At 44.6% G+C, this 15,953-nt stretch overlaps 1 protein-coding gene across 1 annotated transcript in view; it reads right to left on the bottom strand.

Annotated features, from left to right (window-relative positions):
* LOC139539512 (zinc finger protein GLIS1) overlaps positions 1 to 15,953 on the bottom strand; it is a 141,939-nt gene that overhangs the window by 70,957 nt on the left and 55,029 nt on the right. Inside the window, exons 3-4 of the mRNA XM_071342547.1 lie at positions 8,867 to 9,095; positions 4,603 to 6,028 (exon numbers count right to left, since the gene is read on the bottom strand). Of these exons, the coding sequence (XP_071198648.1) occupies positions 4,603 to 6,028; positions 8,867 to 9,095 (1,655 nt within the window). The remainder of the gene's footprint in view (positions 1 to 4,602; positions 6,029 to 8,866; positions 9,096 to 15,953) is intronic.

Consider the following 15,953-nt stretch of genomic DNA (forward strand, 5'->3'; position numbering starts at 1 on the left):
GATTTCAAAACAATTTCATACACTGTATCCATTCAGGTAATCTGAAGAGCCTTGAAGAGAGTGTCTCTCAATTTCTATATTATATAGGGATTCCACAGTTTAAATTAATATTTGTCTGAACTTCAGGGTACGGAGTGGAGCGATCTGTCCGTGAGACATCAAATCCGCGGGACAGTCTCGATATAACCCACTAAGATATCAAAGCCTGTGACTATGTCAGGGCTCCGGTCGCTGGATATATTTTTAATATTTATGCAGACAAGAGAAAAAATGTCCTAAACTAAAACAACACTCTGAATTAGGCATGAAACACAACAGGATATTGCAGAGAGATTATGCAGTTTCTTTTTCACCCGTGCCTGCCCGACAACCATACCACAGCCCTGGGGCCTGCAGTAATTGGAGGGGGGGAACTTAAAAAGTACCTCTAAAAGTTTAGAGAGCTTTACAAGTGCTCTGAACTCGATGGTTACAGATGGAGCTGCAATTTTATGTGGGTCAGCATTAAACATAGCCAGGTACGGACAGTGACAAGCGAGAGGTTGGAGTACAACTTTGTGTTGTGATAATGACTTGTTCCAGCCAAGACACCGCATGAAACAAACGCTGTACAGCTGGAGGTACAGGAGGAGGCTGGAGGAGGTGGAGGAGGCTGGAGGAGGCTGGGGGACCTGGAAGAGGCTGGAGGAGGCTGGAGGACCTGGAAGAGGCTGGAGGAGGCTGGAGGAGGCTGGGGGACCTGGAAGAGGCTGGAGGAGGCTGGAGGACCTGGAAGAGGCTGGAGGAGGCTGGTGGAGGCTGGAGGAGGTTGGTGGAGGCTGGAGGAGGCTGGTGGAGGCTGGTGGAGGCTGGAGGAAGCTGGATGAGCCTGGAGGAGGCTGGAGGAGGCTGGTGGAGGCTGGAGGAAGCTGGATGAGCCTGGAGGAGGCTGGAGGAGGCTGGTGGAGGCTGGAGGAAGCTGGAGGAGGCTGGGGGACCTGGAAGAGACTGGAGGAGGCTGGAGGAGGCTGGAGGAGGCTGGAGGAGGCTGGTGGAGGCTGGGGGACCTGGAAGAGACTGGAGGAGGCTGGAGGACCTGGAAGAGGCTGGAGGACCTGGAAGAGGCTGGAGGAGACTGGAGGAGACTGGAGGAGGCTGGAGGCGGCGGAGGAGACTGGAGGAGGCGATGGAGGAGGCTGAAGGAGGCTGGAGGCAAGGGGAGTGTTATGCTTGGATTTGAGCACAGCTCAAAGCTGTGAGCACCCACTGGAATCTGCCGCTGGAAAAACAATAAGGGGATTAGCTGGGTTTTCTGGAGAGTTTGGTCCTAAATGGAAACGTCTCATCTGTTTCCTCTGTGTGAATAGCTGGAATTCCTAAATGCCTTTGTCTATTGCCTGAGTGTATCAAACACAACAGGCATCATTCAAACGTTCTTGACTACAGTGGGCACAGACGCATAAGAACTAAATAAGGACTTTAGAGGGATTGGGTTGAGACACTACGACATATACACCAACACATATTGTACGTGTAAAAGCACACACACTACATATGTATAGCCCACATTTGTGACATATTATGGCAGCGAACTATTTCCATAGTATTGCACATGTATAACCACACACCCATTTGCAAACACAAACTCATCACCTCAGAGACATGCAAAACACGTGCACACTTTCTTCCACTTTCTCTAAGACTTTCTGTAGACCTCTACATCTAAATACATTGCTCATTAGAAGTGTTTATCCAAACCTGAATACATTTCACATTTCTGTTTATGTTTAGTTTGAGAACTGAGTGTTACAATCCAACATGGATGGAATCAATACTGCCTATTGTAGGGGTTAACAGGAATTCATGTACGTATGACTAGGCTGTGTGTGTGTCTGTGTTTGTGTGTGTGCCTGTGTGTGTTTGAGGCCTTTCTGAGTTCTGAGTGATTGGGAGGCTGGGTTGTGTAGCGTGGGCACACACACACACACACACACACACACACACACACACACACACACAGCCTCCCATCCCGAGACAGTCCAGCGCCGAATTGTTTAGCATCTGGTAAGCATCTCCCTAGACACACACACCTACACACACACACACACACACCTACACACACACACACACATTAATACAGTACCTTCAGAAAGTATTCTTACCCCTTGACTTATTCCACATGTTGTTGTATTACAGCCTGAATACAAAATGGATCAAATGTATTTATTTTCTCAACCATCTACACATAATACTCCATAATGAACAAAGTGAAAACATATTTGAAGAAATGTTCGCAAATTTATTGAAAATGAAACACAGAAATATCTAATTTACATAAGTATTCACACCCCTGAGTCAATGCATGTTAGAATCACGTTTGGCAGCTATTACAGCTGTGCGTCTTCCTGTGTAAGTCTCTAAGAGCTTCTCATACCTGGATTATTATTTTACGCTTGCCATAACAAAGGGCTTTTCAGTTTTTATTAATTTGTATAAAATTCTGAAAACATAATTCCACTTTGACATTATGGGGTATTGTGTGTTGGCCAGTGACACCAAATCTCAATGAAATCCATTTTAAATTCAGGCTGTAACACAACAAAATGTTGGAAAAGTAAAGGGCAGTGAATACTTTCTGAAGGCCCTGTACACATGTATACAGTACAAACACACATACAGACACACATAAACATACAGTCCGCCTGTTTCCCTTCCGGTTCTAGGTGTCACCAAACGGACATCAGTGACAGAGTTTGAGACACACCCAGTGTCCAGCAGCAAGAGCAGTCCAGATAAAATGTATACACCAAAAAAAAGAAACAAGTGCAGGACCAAAACACAGTGAATTATTCCCAGAACTTCCTAGAATTCCCAGAATTCACTTGAAAGATCACTGTGATGCTATATACAGTACAGAGCTGAGAGAAGATTCACAACCGGAGCACATTGTCAGCTACAACACGTACACACACACGTACACACACACGTACACACACACACTAATGCATGATGTCTCTGATGAACTTACAAGGCTCACTATAAATTCACTACTCTATGAGTTAATATAAACATTCCCATTAGATGTAGCTAACAATGTATTGCAGTGGTAAGTGTTAATTGACTAACTGATTTACACTAAACTGAATTTAATTTAACACTTAATTTTAACACTCACCATTTTTCACACTTTCACAGCCAGTAAATTAAACCAAATAATTTAAAAACAAATATCGGCTGATATTTCATAAAAATAAAGATACAACAGGTGTTTTTGTGGTATTAGGCTATGAGCATATTGCACAGTAATAATTATGTTTTGGACGGTTTTCTTAAAATGAGGAATAACATTTCTGACAAGGGTTGTGAAACTCTGAATTGAGCAAGATGAGAGATTTTAGAGGACATCCCTCTGCTCCATAGCCTTTTCTTCCACTAGACTACTACATATTTCCCTGTGTTTGGTCTGGATAAAACGTCCATTCACTTAATACTTGTGGGACATCTAAAAATGCCAACCTCCCATTTAAAGGGATTAAGTGTATGCATTGTTTGGTTATGTTAACCAGATGTGTTGGTTTTTCATGATCTGAATCCCTTCTTAAAAAACATTGAGCTAGTGAAAATAAACATGACTTCGCCCCCTACACAGATTGGGGACTAATTGTGTATTTGGACTAAAATGTTCTTAAGGTTAGAGGGCTTTTTCCATTTGCTAAGAGATGCCAGGGAGTGACAGTTTGACATTGATTAGTGTGTTGAGAGTGGAGATGGAGAGTTTTACCTGTAAAGAATACAACCACACAGCTATTTATACAGCGACGAGCTATACGGCTCCCATTATAACAACGCTTTTCTTCAATGGAAGACGTGTCTTTGAAACATTCTGCTAAAAAAATACTGTTACTACAAATGTATCCATTTTCAATAAAAAACATTTCTTAATTTATAATGAAAAATAATCTGGAATGAAAAATAATCAGTCTTGCTCTTTGAAACAGTGCATCCTGAATGTCCAAACAACAGTCTCTAAAGGTATTAAAATTGTCTTTACAGCAACCCATCTAACATCTATCACTAACCCTAACTGTACTGGCCCAGCAACTGTGTTCGAAACAAACAAATGGGACATTTTAGGTTGGCCATAAACCAATTTCTATGAAGTACCAAATAAGATCCAAGTTAAGGACTACTGTGACATCAATGCCATCCAGAAAAGACTCCACCTTCATGTTTTACACATGTACACAGCAGCTCCTAAATGTATGTTTAAATAAAATCTCTCTTGGCTTGCTCTGTGGAAACTAGAAATGGCCTATGGATGGATACTGTCAAACTGGGTCCTGGTTGCACCAGCTGGGTTCAATTTCATACAGTAAATATACTGTGGTCACTGAAATGGAACCTATAATGGACCATAAAAATGGCTTTGATTGGCTCTATTCAGAAGAGTGGGCTGTGAACAACATTCACCACTGACACCGGCTTGGTTCTGGGCTCAGCTGGTGGGGAATTACTAGAATGGAATGGGTACACTCAATATGGCCGCCGGCCCAGACATCATAGAACTTTGACTTGAATGGTGATTCTAGTGATTATATATCTATGGTGGGGAGAGGGACTCACCATACACTTGTTAGGCTTCTCTCCCGAGTGGACTCTCATGTGGATGAGGAGTTTGTAGCGGGCATTGAAGGGCTTGTAGCGGCGAATGCAGCTGGCCCAGAAGCAGGTGAAGTCCTCCCCTTTGCGCTGGTCAATGTGCACCTTCTCGATGTGCCTCACCAGCTCCTCCTGCTGCTCGTACGTCGCGCTGCAGTCAATCCAGCGGCACACCTGCTTGTCGCTGAGCGGCCCACCGTCCTCACCCTCAGCAGAGCCCGAGGTCTTGGGTCCTGGAAGGATGGAGGAAGATACAGTCTGGTTCTGGTTCTGGAGGTGCAGCAGGCCCCCCGGGCTGGGGCCCCCGTACTGGTGCAGGTGGTAGGGCGGGGGCATGGAGGGCAGTGGGGGGGCTGGGTGGTGGGTGTGGGGGTGAGGGCGGAGGTGGCTGGCCGCAGCACGGCCAGTCAGGTGGTGGTGATGGTGGTAGTGGTGCTGAAAGAGCTCCTCCTCGCTGGGGGAGAAGTCGTCCAGGGGCTCCTGTTTCAGAGCTCCACAGCCGGCTCTCTGACAGCCCCCCTCCAGCAGAGACACGTCCCCAAGCAGCCCTCCTGTCATCAGGGTCCCGCTCATCAGCAGCCCAAGCCCCTCAGAGCCTCCTCCTGCTCCACCTCCACCCCCAGGCCCCGGCTGCATGGAGCCAGGCCCCTCACACAGGCCCTGGGTCTGCTGCTCCGGCTCCAGAGATGACACAGAGGAGGAAGACGACGACGAGGAGAGGGACAGCAGGCAGGCGGCAGGTGAGGGTAGCTGACAGCTCTCTCGCAAGGTGGTCTGCTGGGGGCTGCTGCACTGCTGGGGGGGCAGGGGCTTGCGGGGGGCAGCCCGGAAGGAGAAGCCGCCGCTGGGCTGGGGTGAGGGGTTCGTCCGGAGCCCGTTGACGCAGGCCACCACGGACATCTGGGAGGAGCAGATGATGGCGGTGATATCGATCCCCTCAGTGGCAGTGACGACGGCGTTCGCTAAGGCATTAGCATTGCTGCTGGCAGCGGCGGACTGGGAGGCCAGCGACAGGCAGCGTCTCTTCAGGCTGCTATTGGTGAGCAGCCGTGCTGAATGACGGGAGCCACCCTGGGACAAAGACAGTGGGGAGGAGTCATCTTCATTATTAAAAGAGTACGCCGCATCCACCGACAGAGCACTGCCTAAGTTACCGCCGCTGCTTCCACCACTGAGAGGACCCTCCATCTCCTCCCGCCGGACCCCAATGCCTCCCGTGCCACTCTGGAAGCCACCCTGGCTGGTGGTGGGGACCCCCAGTCCCAGGGAGATCTTGTAGCCCATGGAAGCCTCCTGTTTGATGGGGTAGGGGAGAGGAAATGCCCTGGCTGCGTTGGAGGTGCCGCAGCCTGGGCCGGGCGAGGCCAGGGATCTCTGGAAGGCAGAGGACCTGTAGAGGGGAAAAACACATGGCAGGGAATCTGAGCAGAGTGAGGCTATTAGGACAACACTGGAGAGTATGTGAGCACTATTAGCCACCCGCTATTGATAGATAAAGGCCACGGCTGTCTGGGTCCTGCCAAGTCATCCTTCCCACAGGCTGCAGCTTTCAGACCCCGTACAACAACAGGGCTGTGAGATTTAGACCTGGCCTAGAGGGATCGCTACCTCTCTTTCTGCTACCTCACTCTCTGTTACCCCCCTCTCTCTCTCTCTCTCTCTCTCTCTCTCTCTCTCTCTCTCTCTCTCTCTCTCTCTCTCTCTCTCTCTCTCTCTCTCTCTCTCTCTCTCTCGCTCCCTCTCTCCCTCTCTCTCTCTCTGTTTACAGAAATAACATATCCCGCCAGAGAGCTTAGATAGAACTGAAAGTCTCAGTCAGAGAGCCTAACAACCACATCTCACAGACAGTGAACTTTTCAGACTAGCAACCTAACAACCACATCTCACAGACAGTGAACTTTTCAGACTAGCAACCTAACAACGACATCTCACAGACAGTGAACTTTTCAGACTAGCAACCTAACAACCACATCTCACAGACAGTGAACTTTTCAGACTAGCAACCTAACAACCACATCTCACAGACAGTGAACATTTCAGACTAGCAACCTGACAACCACATCTCACAGACAGTGAACTTTTCAGACTAGCAACCTAACAACCACATCTCACAGACAGTGAACATTTCAGACTAGCAACCTAACAACCACATCTCACAGACAGTGAACATTTCAGACTAGCAACCTGACAACCACATCTCACAGACAGTGAACTTTTCAGACTAGCAACCTAACAACCACATCTCACAGACAGTGAACTTTTCAGACTAGCAACCTAACAACCACATCTCACAGACAGTGAACATTTCAGACTAGCAACCTGACAACCACATCTCACAGACAGTGAACATTTCAGACTAGCAACCTGACAACCACATCTCACAGACAGTGAACATTTCAGACTAGCAACCTAACAACCACATCTCACAGACAGTGAACTTTCACAGAGAAATTGGAATCAGTGGATTGATGCTACACAAACATTAGTTAGTGAATTTGGTGTACTTTTCAAAACAGGGCAGCATCCACCAGAAACAGATGATCTGGGAGTGATTTCCTGAATAAATGAAGGGGGACCTTGAGCCCTGTGAGCAGTTATGAATGGGCATTTATGGCTAAGAATAGGAGAGCGGCAGATAGAGAGGACAGAGGGAGAGGCCATGGATGGGGCTTCTGTGTAACAAGTCTGACAGGCTTTGATGACACAAAGGGGTTAAACCTAACCCTACATGTTGGGATAAATAGGAGTCACCTGGTTAGTTGGCATAATGGCGGCCTGTGAAGGGTCAGCGTTGACAATACTGTGTATTATGGTGAGAATCTTGCCCCAGGTGAATGGGGAGCCAGGTCGTATTTCTCCATGTGTCGCTGTGATCTCCTACATAATCATTCAGTTCATTCATTATGGATTTTGTGCAAAGCTCTTGAGTGATGTGAGAAGGCCCCTCTTTCTCTCTCTTGTCTCCATGAAGGAATCGTCTTTGTCCTCCGTCTCTCTTCTTCTCTCTCTCTCTCTCTCTCTCTCTCTCTCTCTCTCTCTCTCTCTCTCTCTCTCTCTCTCTCTCTCTCTCTCTCTCTCTCTCTCTTCTTCTCTCTCTATATCTCTTCTCTCTCTCTCTCTTCTTCTCTCTCTCTCTCTCTCTCTCTCTCTCTCTCTCTCTCTCTCTCTCTCTCTCTCTCTCTTATTCTTCTTTCTCTCTCTATATCTCTTCTCTCTCTCTCTCTCTCTCTCTCTCTCTCTCTCTCTCTCTCTCTCTCTCTCTCTCTCTCTCTCTCTTCTTCTTTCTCTCTCTATATCTCCTCTCTCTCTCTCTCTCTCTCTCTCTCTCTCTCTCTCTCTCTCTCTCTCTCTCTCTCTCTCTCTCTCTCTCTTATTCTTCTTTCTCTCTCTATATCTCTTCTCTCTCTCTCTCTCTCTCTCTCTCCCTCTCTCTCTCTCTCTCTCTCTCTCTCTCTCTCTCTCTCGACGCACACTGGGAGAAAATTCTAACGCTAGCTGCCTGGCTGGATAAAGTCTGATTTTGCCGTAGTCAATAAAGAGTGAGAGAGAGAGCCCCCCCCCCTTTATTTCATGAGTGCTATTTCCTGTTTGGCTGTACTGATGGCATTCTGTGACAATGTGGGAGAATTGAATGTCTGTCCAGAAGCACTTTATGGTCCGCGTCCCAAAAGTTCCCTATATTGTGCACAATACTTTGGACCAGATCCCAATGGGCCCTGGTCAAAACTACTGCATAGGCAATAGGATGCCATTTGGGACACAATCTGTGTATGTGACTGTAGTCATAGAGGACAGAGAGTTGAAGGGGATGAGCCCATAACTGCAATGAGACTACACAGAGGTCAGAGAGAGTGATAGCAATCTGTTTCTGAGCTGAGAGTGTCAAGTAGAGTCAAGAGACAATCCCTATGACAGAATGTCACACAGTGGATACAATAACACAATCCTTTTTAATCATTTCATTTGAAGGATAAATTATGCCGATTATTGTAGTCATCACCTGTGTAGGACTATCATCATCAACTTCATCATTCAGAATGATGATGTCCTCTAGCAAGAGTATGAATAAACGTAGCAGTGTTTTCACAGGATTACTGGTAATATTTCAGATGTCATGTCAAATAAATAATCTGATCAACTGACGTGCTTCATCTGTTTCAGTCCCACTGTTCTCTGACTGTTCTAGTCTACTAGAGTGACAGAACCTGAGGTTCAGTGTTGTTCCCACCTGGCATCGGCATGCTGCTGCTGGCGGTCCTGCAGATGGAGGGCGTGTGTGGGTGTGGGCCGGTCACAGTGGACACTGTCGTAGTGACCCTCTGGACCTGGCTGGCACCCCGGTGGCACGGCCACACTCTTCCCACTCTGTCCACAGCGCATCAGTCTGCCCTCACTGCCCTGCAGATCTGACCCACTCTCCTTCTCTGGGCAGTAGGCACCGCTGCAACCACCGTTGACTGGAAAACACAACCGAGATAAGATAACGATTTATTCATATCATACTAATAATATATGCCATTTAGACAAAGCTTTTATCCAAAGCGACTAAGAGTCATGCATGCATACGTTTTCTTATGTGTGGCCCCAGCGGGAATCAAACCCACAATCCTGGCGGTGTTAATCCCAAGAGGAGAAATGTGTTTGCACAAGAAAATACATACACCAATAAATACACAATTATGATGACAATCGCAACACTGTAACCCTCAGAGTCACTCAAATAAACCAATATTTCTTCATCTCCAAAGGGGCCATCTCTGGAAGTTGGCTCAGTTAGCCTGTTTCGCTAATCTAACGACAGCACAGACAGATTAATAACTGCCATAAAGTGCAACAGATTTCCTCTGAGACGCTTCCATCAGTGACATGTTGAAATTGCATTAGATTACAATGAATCTCTGGAGGTAAAATGGCTGGCTGTGAGTTTGTGGATCCGTTGATGTGTAGTGATTGTGTGCTCTTTGGTGAACTTTCAAAGATGATGACAGCAGTAATGATGCCAAAAGATTGACTTGTGTAAATCCATGTTGAACTGTGTAACACAATAACACTTCATAGTGTGGATGTCATAAATCCTGAATGGCTCCGTTTGGGATTTTGGGTTCAATTCCCGCTGGAGCCACCTATATGTAAAATGTATGCACGCATGACAAAGTTGCTTTGGATAAAAGACTATGGTAATGGAATGTGTTAGTACCGTATGGGAAAGCTAAACACAAGCTAACAATTAGCAAATGATTTGCATTGATGAATGTTCCAAATGCTCGTGCTTGACTATTTGCTATTGAAGAAGCACTCAGTTAGCCCGCAGCTGGACATGCATGTACATCATTTTATTTGATGAGGGGGAATACGTTTGATTTACACACACTACACAAGGATTTTGTATTCATATTCTGAGAGATATTTTGCTGCACCACTAGCATAAACAAGCTATATTTAGCAGGAATATATATATTTTTTGCTTTTAGTTGGTCTAACAAACTGATTCCATAAAACATATGAAAATGTGAATAGAAATCTGAAATGCGACACATGAAAGTAAGCGAAGGGGGGTTGTGTATGGGGAAATATTTGCAGAAGGAAAGACGATACCCCCGATACTCATTCGTGTGTAGGCGGCCACATGTCCCTGCTCTAACCTCCCTAACTCAATTTCTCAAATTCAATTTGCTCATAATGATGTTATTGACAATGTTATCCCCATGACATATTATTGATAAAGGCAGCCAAACACTTCCTGATATAAGAGAATAAAAGGAAGAAGGGATGGAGAAGAAGGGCAAGGGGAAGGAGGGGGGATAGAGACAGAGGAAGAGAAAACAGAAAGACATAAGAATGAAGACAGCAGTAAAGCAACGAGCAAGGAGAGAGATAAAAACAAGATGTGTTTATGAGGGAGGGAGGGAGGGAGGGAGAGAGAGAGAGAGAGGGAGGGAGGGAGGGAGGGAGGGAGGGAGGGAGGGAGGGAGGGAGTGAAGAAGAGCAAGAAATATAAAAAAGAAGTGAGCTCCCAATGGTGCATTCGGCTGCACGTATCACACTCTGAAGAGCCTTGCGGTCCACGGCGGTGGCATTGCATACCAGGCTGTGATGCGTCCCAACAGTATGCTCTCGATGGTGCTCCTGTAAACCACTGTGACGGTGGTTTACCCTCCCGCGAGGGTTAACACGTTTGAATGACTTACATTCGTCCTCAGTGGAAACGGTCAGTATGTAGCCCACGTTGAGGTGGATATGCACAGAAAGAGAAAAGACACAAAGGAAACTTTTGATTATGAAATTGGCCCCCAACTCCCAAATGTTCACTATGTCTGCTGAATGAGGTAAGAACATTCCTCCATGTGATGTGGGAGTGCCGTGCAGTTAACTGCTTCTGGGACAAAGATCAACTATTTATTTAGAAGTGTATGAATGTAAATATTCAATGCTTTACATCTATTATGTTACTTCACAATGATAGCTCCTCGAATCTCTCAATCAATCAGAGACGATTACTGTTGGCAGGCAGCACTGTCGCAAAAAAAACATGTTAGAAGTTATAACATTATAATAATCGACAGAGAGAATGAATGGTGCTAGTCAAGGAACAATTAAGGCCTGGACAAATACACTTGACTCTGTAAAGAATAATCTCAGCTAAAGCCCAACACATACATAGAAACAAAATACAGTATAGCTATACCTATTTTTTATTGTTTGGAGTGATGGAGACATGTTGACTGGATAGGGGTTGGCGGTGGAGGCCACTTTTTCCTGTTTATTTTCCTTTTTACATACTACATGTTATATTACTTTGTACTATTAAATGTTTGATGTTCTCTTGGCAGACCAAAGTTACAACAGAAAAAGATATATGGAAAATTATACATGAAAATGTGATATGACCCAAATATATGCAGATAGGAAAAGAGAGACAGGTAATGAATAGAGCGAGAGAGAGAGAATGAGAGAGAGAGAGAGACTAAGGGAGAGATGGAGAAAGTCAGGTAAACACTGCAGTGTCACTGAGGGACTATGGAAGGCATGCTGGTTTCATTCAGAGCCATAAACAGAAGGAAATAACTATTTCAGCTCTGCTCTGTTTTCAAGGAATACAAATGGTTCTGTTTAATAAGTCCTGGATCGTCAGGCTATGTCGTATTTAAAAATATAAAGAAATTGGCTGGGCATTTCCACAGTGTTTGTAAAAACTTCAAGGCCTGTTGATCGATGGCCAAGTATTTCTTGCCTCATCTCTGTAATAAGAGTAATTCAATTCAGGACAGAATCAACAAGAATTAGGATTAATGTATACTATGGCCTTGACTGTATATAACCTTTCACTTTTTACAGTCACACACTGGCGCACACATACAGTACAGGGCCTTCAGAAAGTATTAACCCTCACCCCTTGCCTTTTTCCACATTTTGTTGTGTTACAGCCTGAATTTGAAATTGATTAAATTGAGATGTTTTGTTACTGGCCTACACACAATACCCCATAATGTCAAAGTGGAATTATATTTGTAGAATTTTTCAAATTAATAAAAAAATCTAAAGCTTAAATGTTTTGAGTCAATAAGTACTCAACCCCTTTGTTATGACAAGTCTAAATAAATTCAGTAGGGAAAATGTGCTTAACAAGTCACTTAAATAGTTTCATGGACTTACTCTGTGTGCAATAATAGTGTTTAACATGATTTTTGAAAGCCTACCTCATATCTGTACCCCACACACAATTATCTGTAAGGTCCTTAAGTCGAGCAGTGAATTTTAAACACAGATTCAACCACAAAGACCAGGAACATTTTCCAATGCCTCGCAAAGAAGAGCACCTATTGGTAGATGGGTAAAAATAAAAACGCAGACATTGAATATCCGTTTAAGCATGGTGAAGTTGTTAATTGCACTTTGGATGATGTATCAATACACCCAGTCACTACAAAAATACAGGCATCCTTCCTAACTCAGATGCCGGAGAGGAAGGAAACAGCTCAGGGATTTCACCATGAGGCTAATGGTGACTTTAAAAAAGTGACAGAGTTTAATGGCTATGATAGGAGAACACTGGCGATGGATCAACAACATTGTGGTTACTCCACAATACTAACCTAAATGACAGAGTGAAAAGAAGGAAACCTGTACAGAATACAAATATTCCAAAACATGCATCCTGTTTGCAACAAGGCACTAAAGTAATGCTGTCCTGAATACAAAGTGTTATATTTGGGGCAAATCCAATACAACACATTACTGAGTACCCCTCTCCATATTTGCAAGCATAGTGGTGGCTGCATCATGTTATGGGTATGCTTGGAATTGTTAAAGGAAAAAATGATCTTTTGGTATTTGTTTCATTAGTCCCAAAATGTTTTGTTTGTCAACAATCAAGTTTTCAAGATATGTAACTTTAAAAAAAATCTGAAATCATCCCCGTATGATGCATTTTGCATCATATGATCCTAAGTCACCTATATTTTTTCAAACATCAAAAAAAGAAGAAAATGTACTTACTTTAAAATGGAGAAAGCCTCTATGGCGTTGACCATGCTGTCCCACACGCCATAATGGCAGAGATACAATGTTGTGATCTCTATACAACCCTATGAGAGATACTTATCTCTACGAAGGAGAGGATGAGATGAGGAATATGGTTCTGGATCAAGATATAGTGATGTACAATTATGAAGGAGATGTTGTAGTAGGCAGTGGTGGAAAAGGCCTCAATTGTCATACTTTATTAAAAGTGTCGATACCTTATTAATATAAAGTTACTCAAGTAAAAGTCACCCAGTAAAATACTACTTGAGTAAAAGTCTAAAGGTATTTGGTTCTAAATATACTTAAGTATCAAAAGTAAATGTAATTTATAAAATATACTTGGGGCGGCAGGTAGCCTAGTGGTTAAAGCGTTGGACTAGTGACCGAAAGGTTGCAAGATGAATCCCCGAGCTGACAAGGTAAGAATCTGTTGCTCTGCCCCTGAACAAGGCAGTTAACCCACTGTTCCTAGGCTGTCATTGAAAATAAGAATTTGTTCTTAACTGACTTGCCTAGTTAAATAAAGGTAAAATAAAAAAAATACTTATGTATCAAAAGTAGAAGTATAAATCATTTCAAATTCCTTATTTTAAGCAAAGCAGACGGCACCATTTTCTTGTTTATTATGGATAGCCAGGGGTATACTCCAACACTCAGACATCATTTACAAAAGATGCATTTGTGTTTAGTGAGTCTGCCAGATCAGAGGCAGTAGGGATGACCATGGATGTTCTCTTGATAACTGTAAATTGGACCATTTTCCTGTCCTGTTAAGCATTCAAAATGTAACGAGTACTTTTGGGTGGCAGGAAAATGTAAGGAGTAAAAAGTACATTATTTTCTTTCGGAATGTAGTGAAGAAAAACTAAAAGTTCAAAAAAATATATATAGTAAAGTAAAGTACAGATACCCTAAATAACTACTTAAGTTGTACTTTAAAGTATTTTTTACTTAAGTACTTTACACCACTGGTAGTAGCAGGAGAGGGACACTGGTCATTAGGGGAAAGAGAAGACACACTGTTTATGCTAGTTTAGAGCTAGGAGCTGACCAGGGTATGTCATCGTACTGGTTATGCTAGTTTAGAGCTAGGAGCTAGGAGCTGACCAGGGTATGTCATCGTACTGGTTATGCTAGTTTAGAGCTAGGAGCTAGGAGCTGACCAGGGTATGTCATCGTACTGGTTATGCTAGTTTAGAGCTAGGAGCTAGGAGCTGGCCAGGGTATGTCATCGTACTGGTTATGCTAGTTTAGAGCTAGGAGCTAGGAGCTGACCAGGGTATGTCATCGTACTGGTTATGCTAGTTTAGAGCTAGGAGCTAGGAGCTGACCAGGGTATGTAATCGTACTGGTTATGCTAGTTTAGAGCTAGGAGCTGGCCAGGGTATGTCATCGTACTGGTTATGCTAGTTTAGAGCTAGGAGCTAGAAGCTGACCAGGGTATGTCATCGTACTGGTTATGCTAGTTTAGGGCTAGGAGCTAGGAGCTGACCAGGGTACGTCATCGTACTGGTTATGCTAGTTTAGAGCTAGGAGCTAGGAGCTGACCAGGGTATGTCATCGTACTGGTTATGCTAGTTTAGAGCTAGGAGCTAGGAGCTGGCCAGGGTATGTCATCGTACTGGTTATGCTAGTTTAGAGCTAGGAGCTAGGAGCTGACCAGGGTATGTCATCGTACTGGTTATGCTAGTTTAGAGCTAGGAGCTAGGAGCTGGCCAGGGTATGTCATCGTACTGGTTATGCTAGTTTAGAGCTAGGAGCTAGGAGCTGACCAGGGTATGTCATCGTACTGGTTATGCTAGTTTAGAGCTAGGAGCTGACCAGGGTATGTCATCGTACTGGTTATGCTAGTTTAGAGCTAGGAGCTAGGAGCTGACCAGGGTATGTCATCGTACTGGTTATGCTAGTTTAGAGCTAGGAGCTGACCAGGGTATGTCATCGTACTGGTTATGCTAGTTTAGAGCTAGGAGCTAGGAGCTGACCAGGGTATTTCATCGTACTGGTTATGCTAGTTTAGAGCTAGGAGCTAGGAGCTGGCCAGGGTATGTCATCGTACTGGTTATGCTAGTTTAGAGCTAGGAGCTAGGAGCTGACCAGGGTATGTCATCGTACTGGTTATGCTAGTTTAGAGCTAGGAGCTAGGAGCTGACCAGGGTATTTCATCGTACTGGTTATGCTAGTTTAGAGCTAGGAGCTAGGAGCTGACCAGGGTATTTCATCGTACTGGTTATGCTAGTTTAGAGCTAGGAGCTAAGAGCTGGCCAGGGTATGTCATCGTACTGGTTATGCTAGTTTAGAGCTAGGAGCTGGCCAGGGTATGCCATCGTACTGGTTATGCTAGTTTAGAGCTAGGAGCTAGGAGCTGACCAGGGTATGTCATCGTACTGGTTATGCTAGTTTAGAGCTAGGAGCTAGGAGCTGACCAGGGTATTTCATCGTACTGGTTATGCTAGTTTAGAGCTAGGAGCTAGGAGCTGGCCAGGGTATGTCATCGTACTGGTTATGCTAGTTTAGAGCTAGGAGCTAGGAGCTGACCAGGGTATGTCATCGTACTGGTTATGCTAGTTTAGAGCTAGGAGCTAGGAGCTGACCAGGGTATGTAATCGTACTGGTTATGCTAGTTTAGAGCTAGGAGCTGGCCAGGGTATGTCATCGTACTGGTTATGCTAGTTTAGGGCTAGGAGCTGGGAGCTGACCAGGGTACGTCATCGTACTGGTTATGCTAGTTTAGAGCTAGGAGCTGGCCAGGGTATGTCATCGTACTGGTTATGCTAGTTTAGAGCTAGGAGCTA

Source organism: Salvelinus alpinus, chromosome 15 (genome assembly GCF_045679555.1).
Source record: "Salvelinus alpinus chromosome 15, SLU_Salpinus.1, whole genome shotgun sequence".
Classification (NCBI taxonomy): domain Eukaryota; kingdom Metazoa; phylum Chordata; class Actinopteri; order Salmoniformes; family Salmonidae; genus Salvelinus; species Salvelinus alpinus.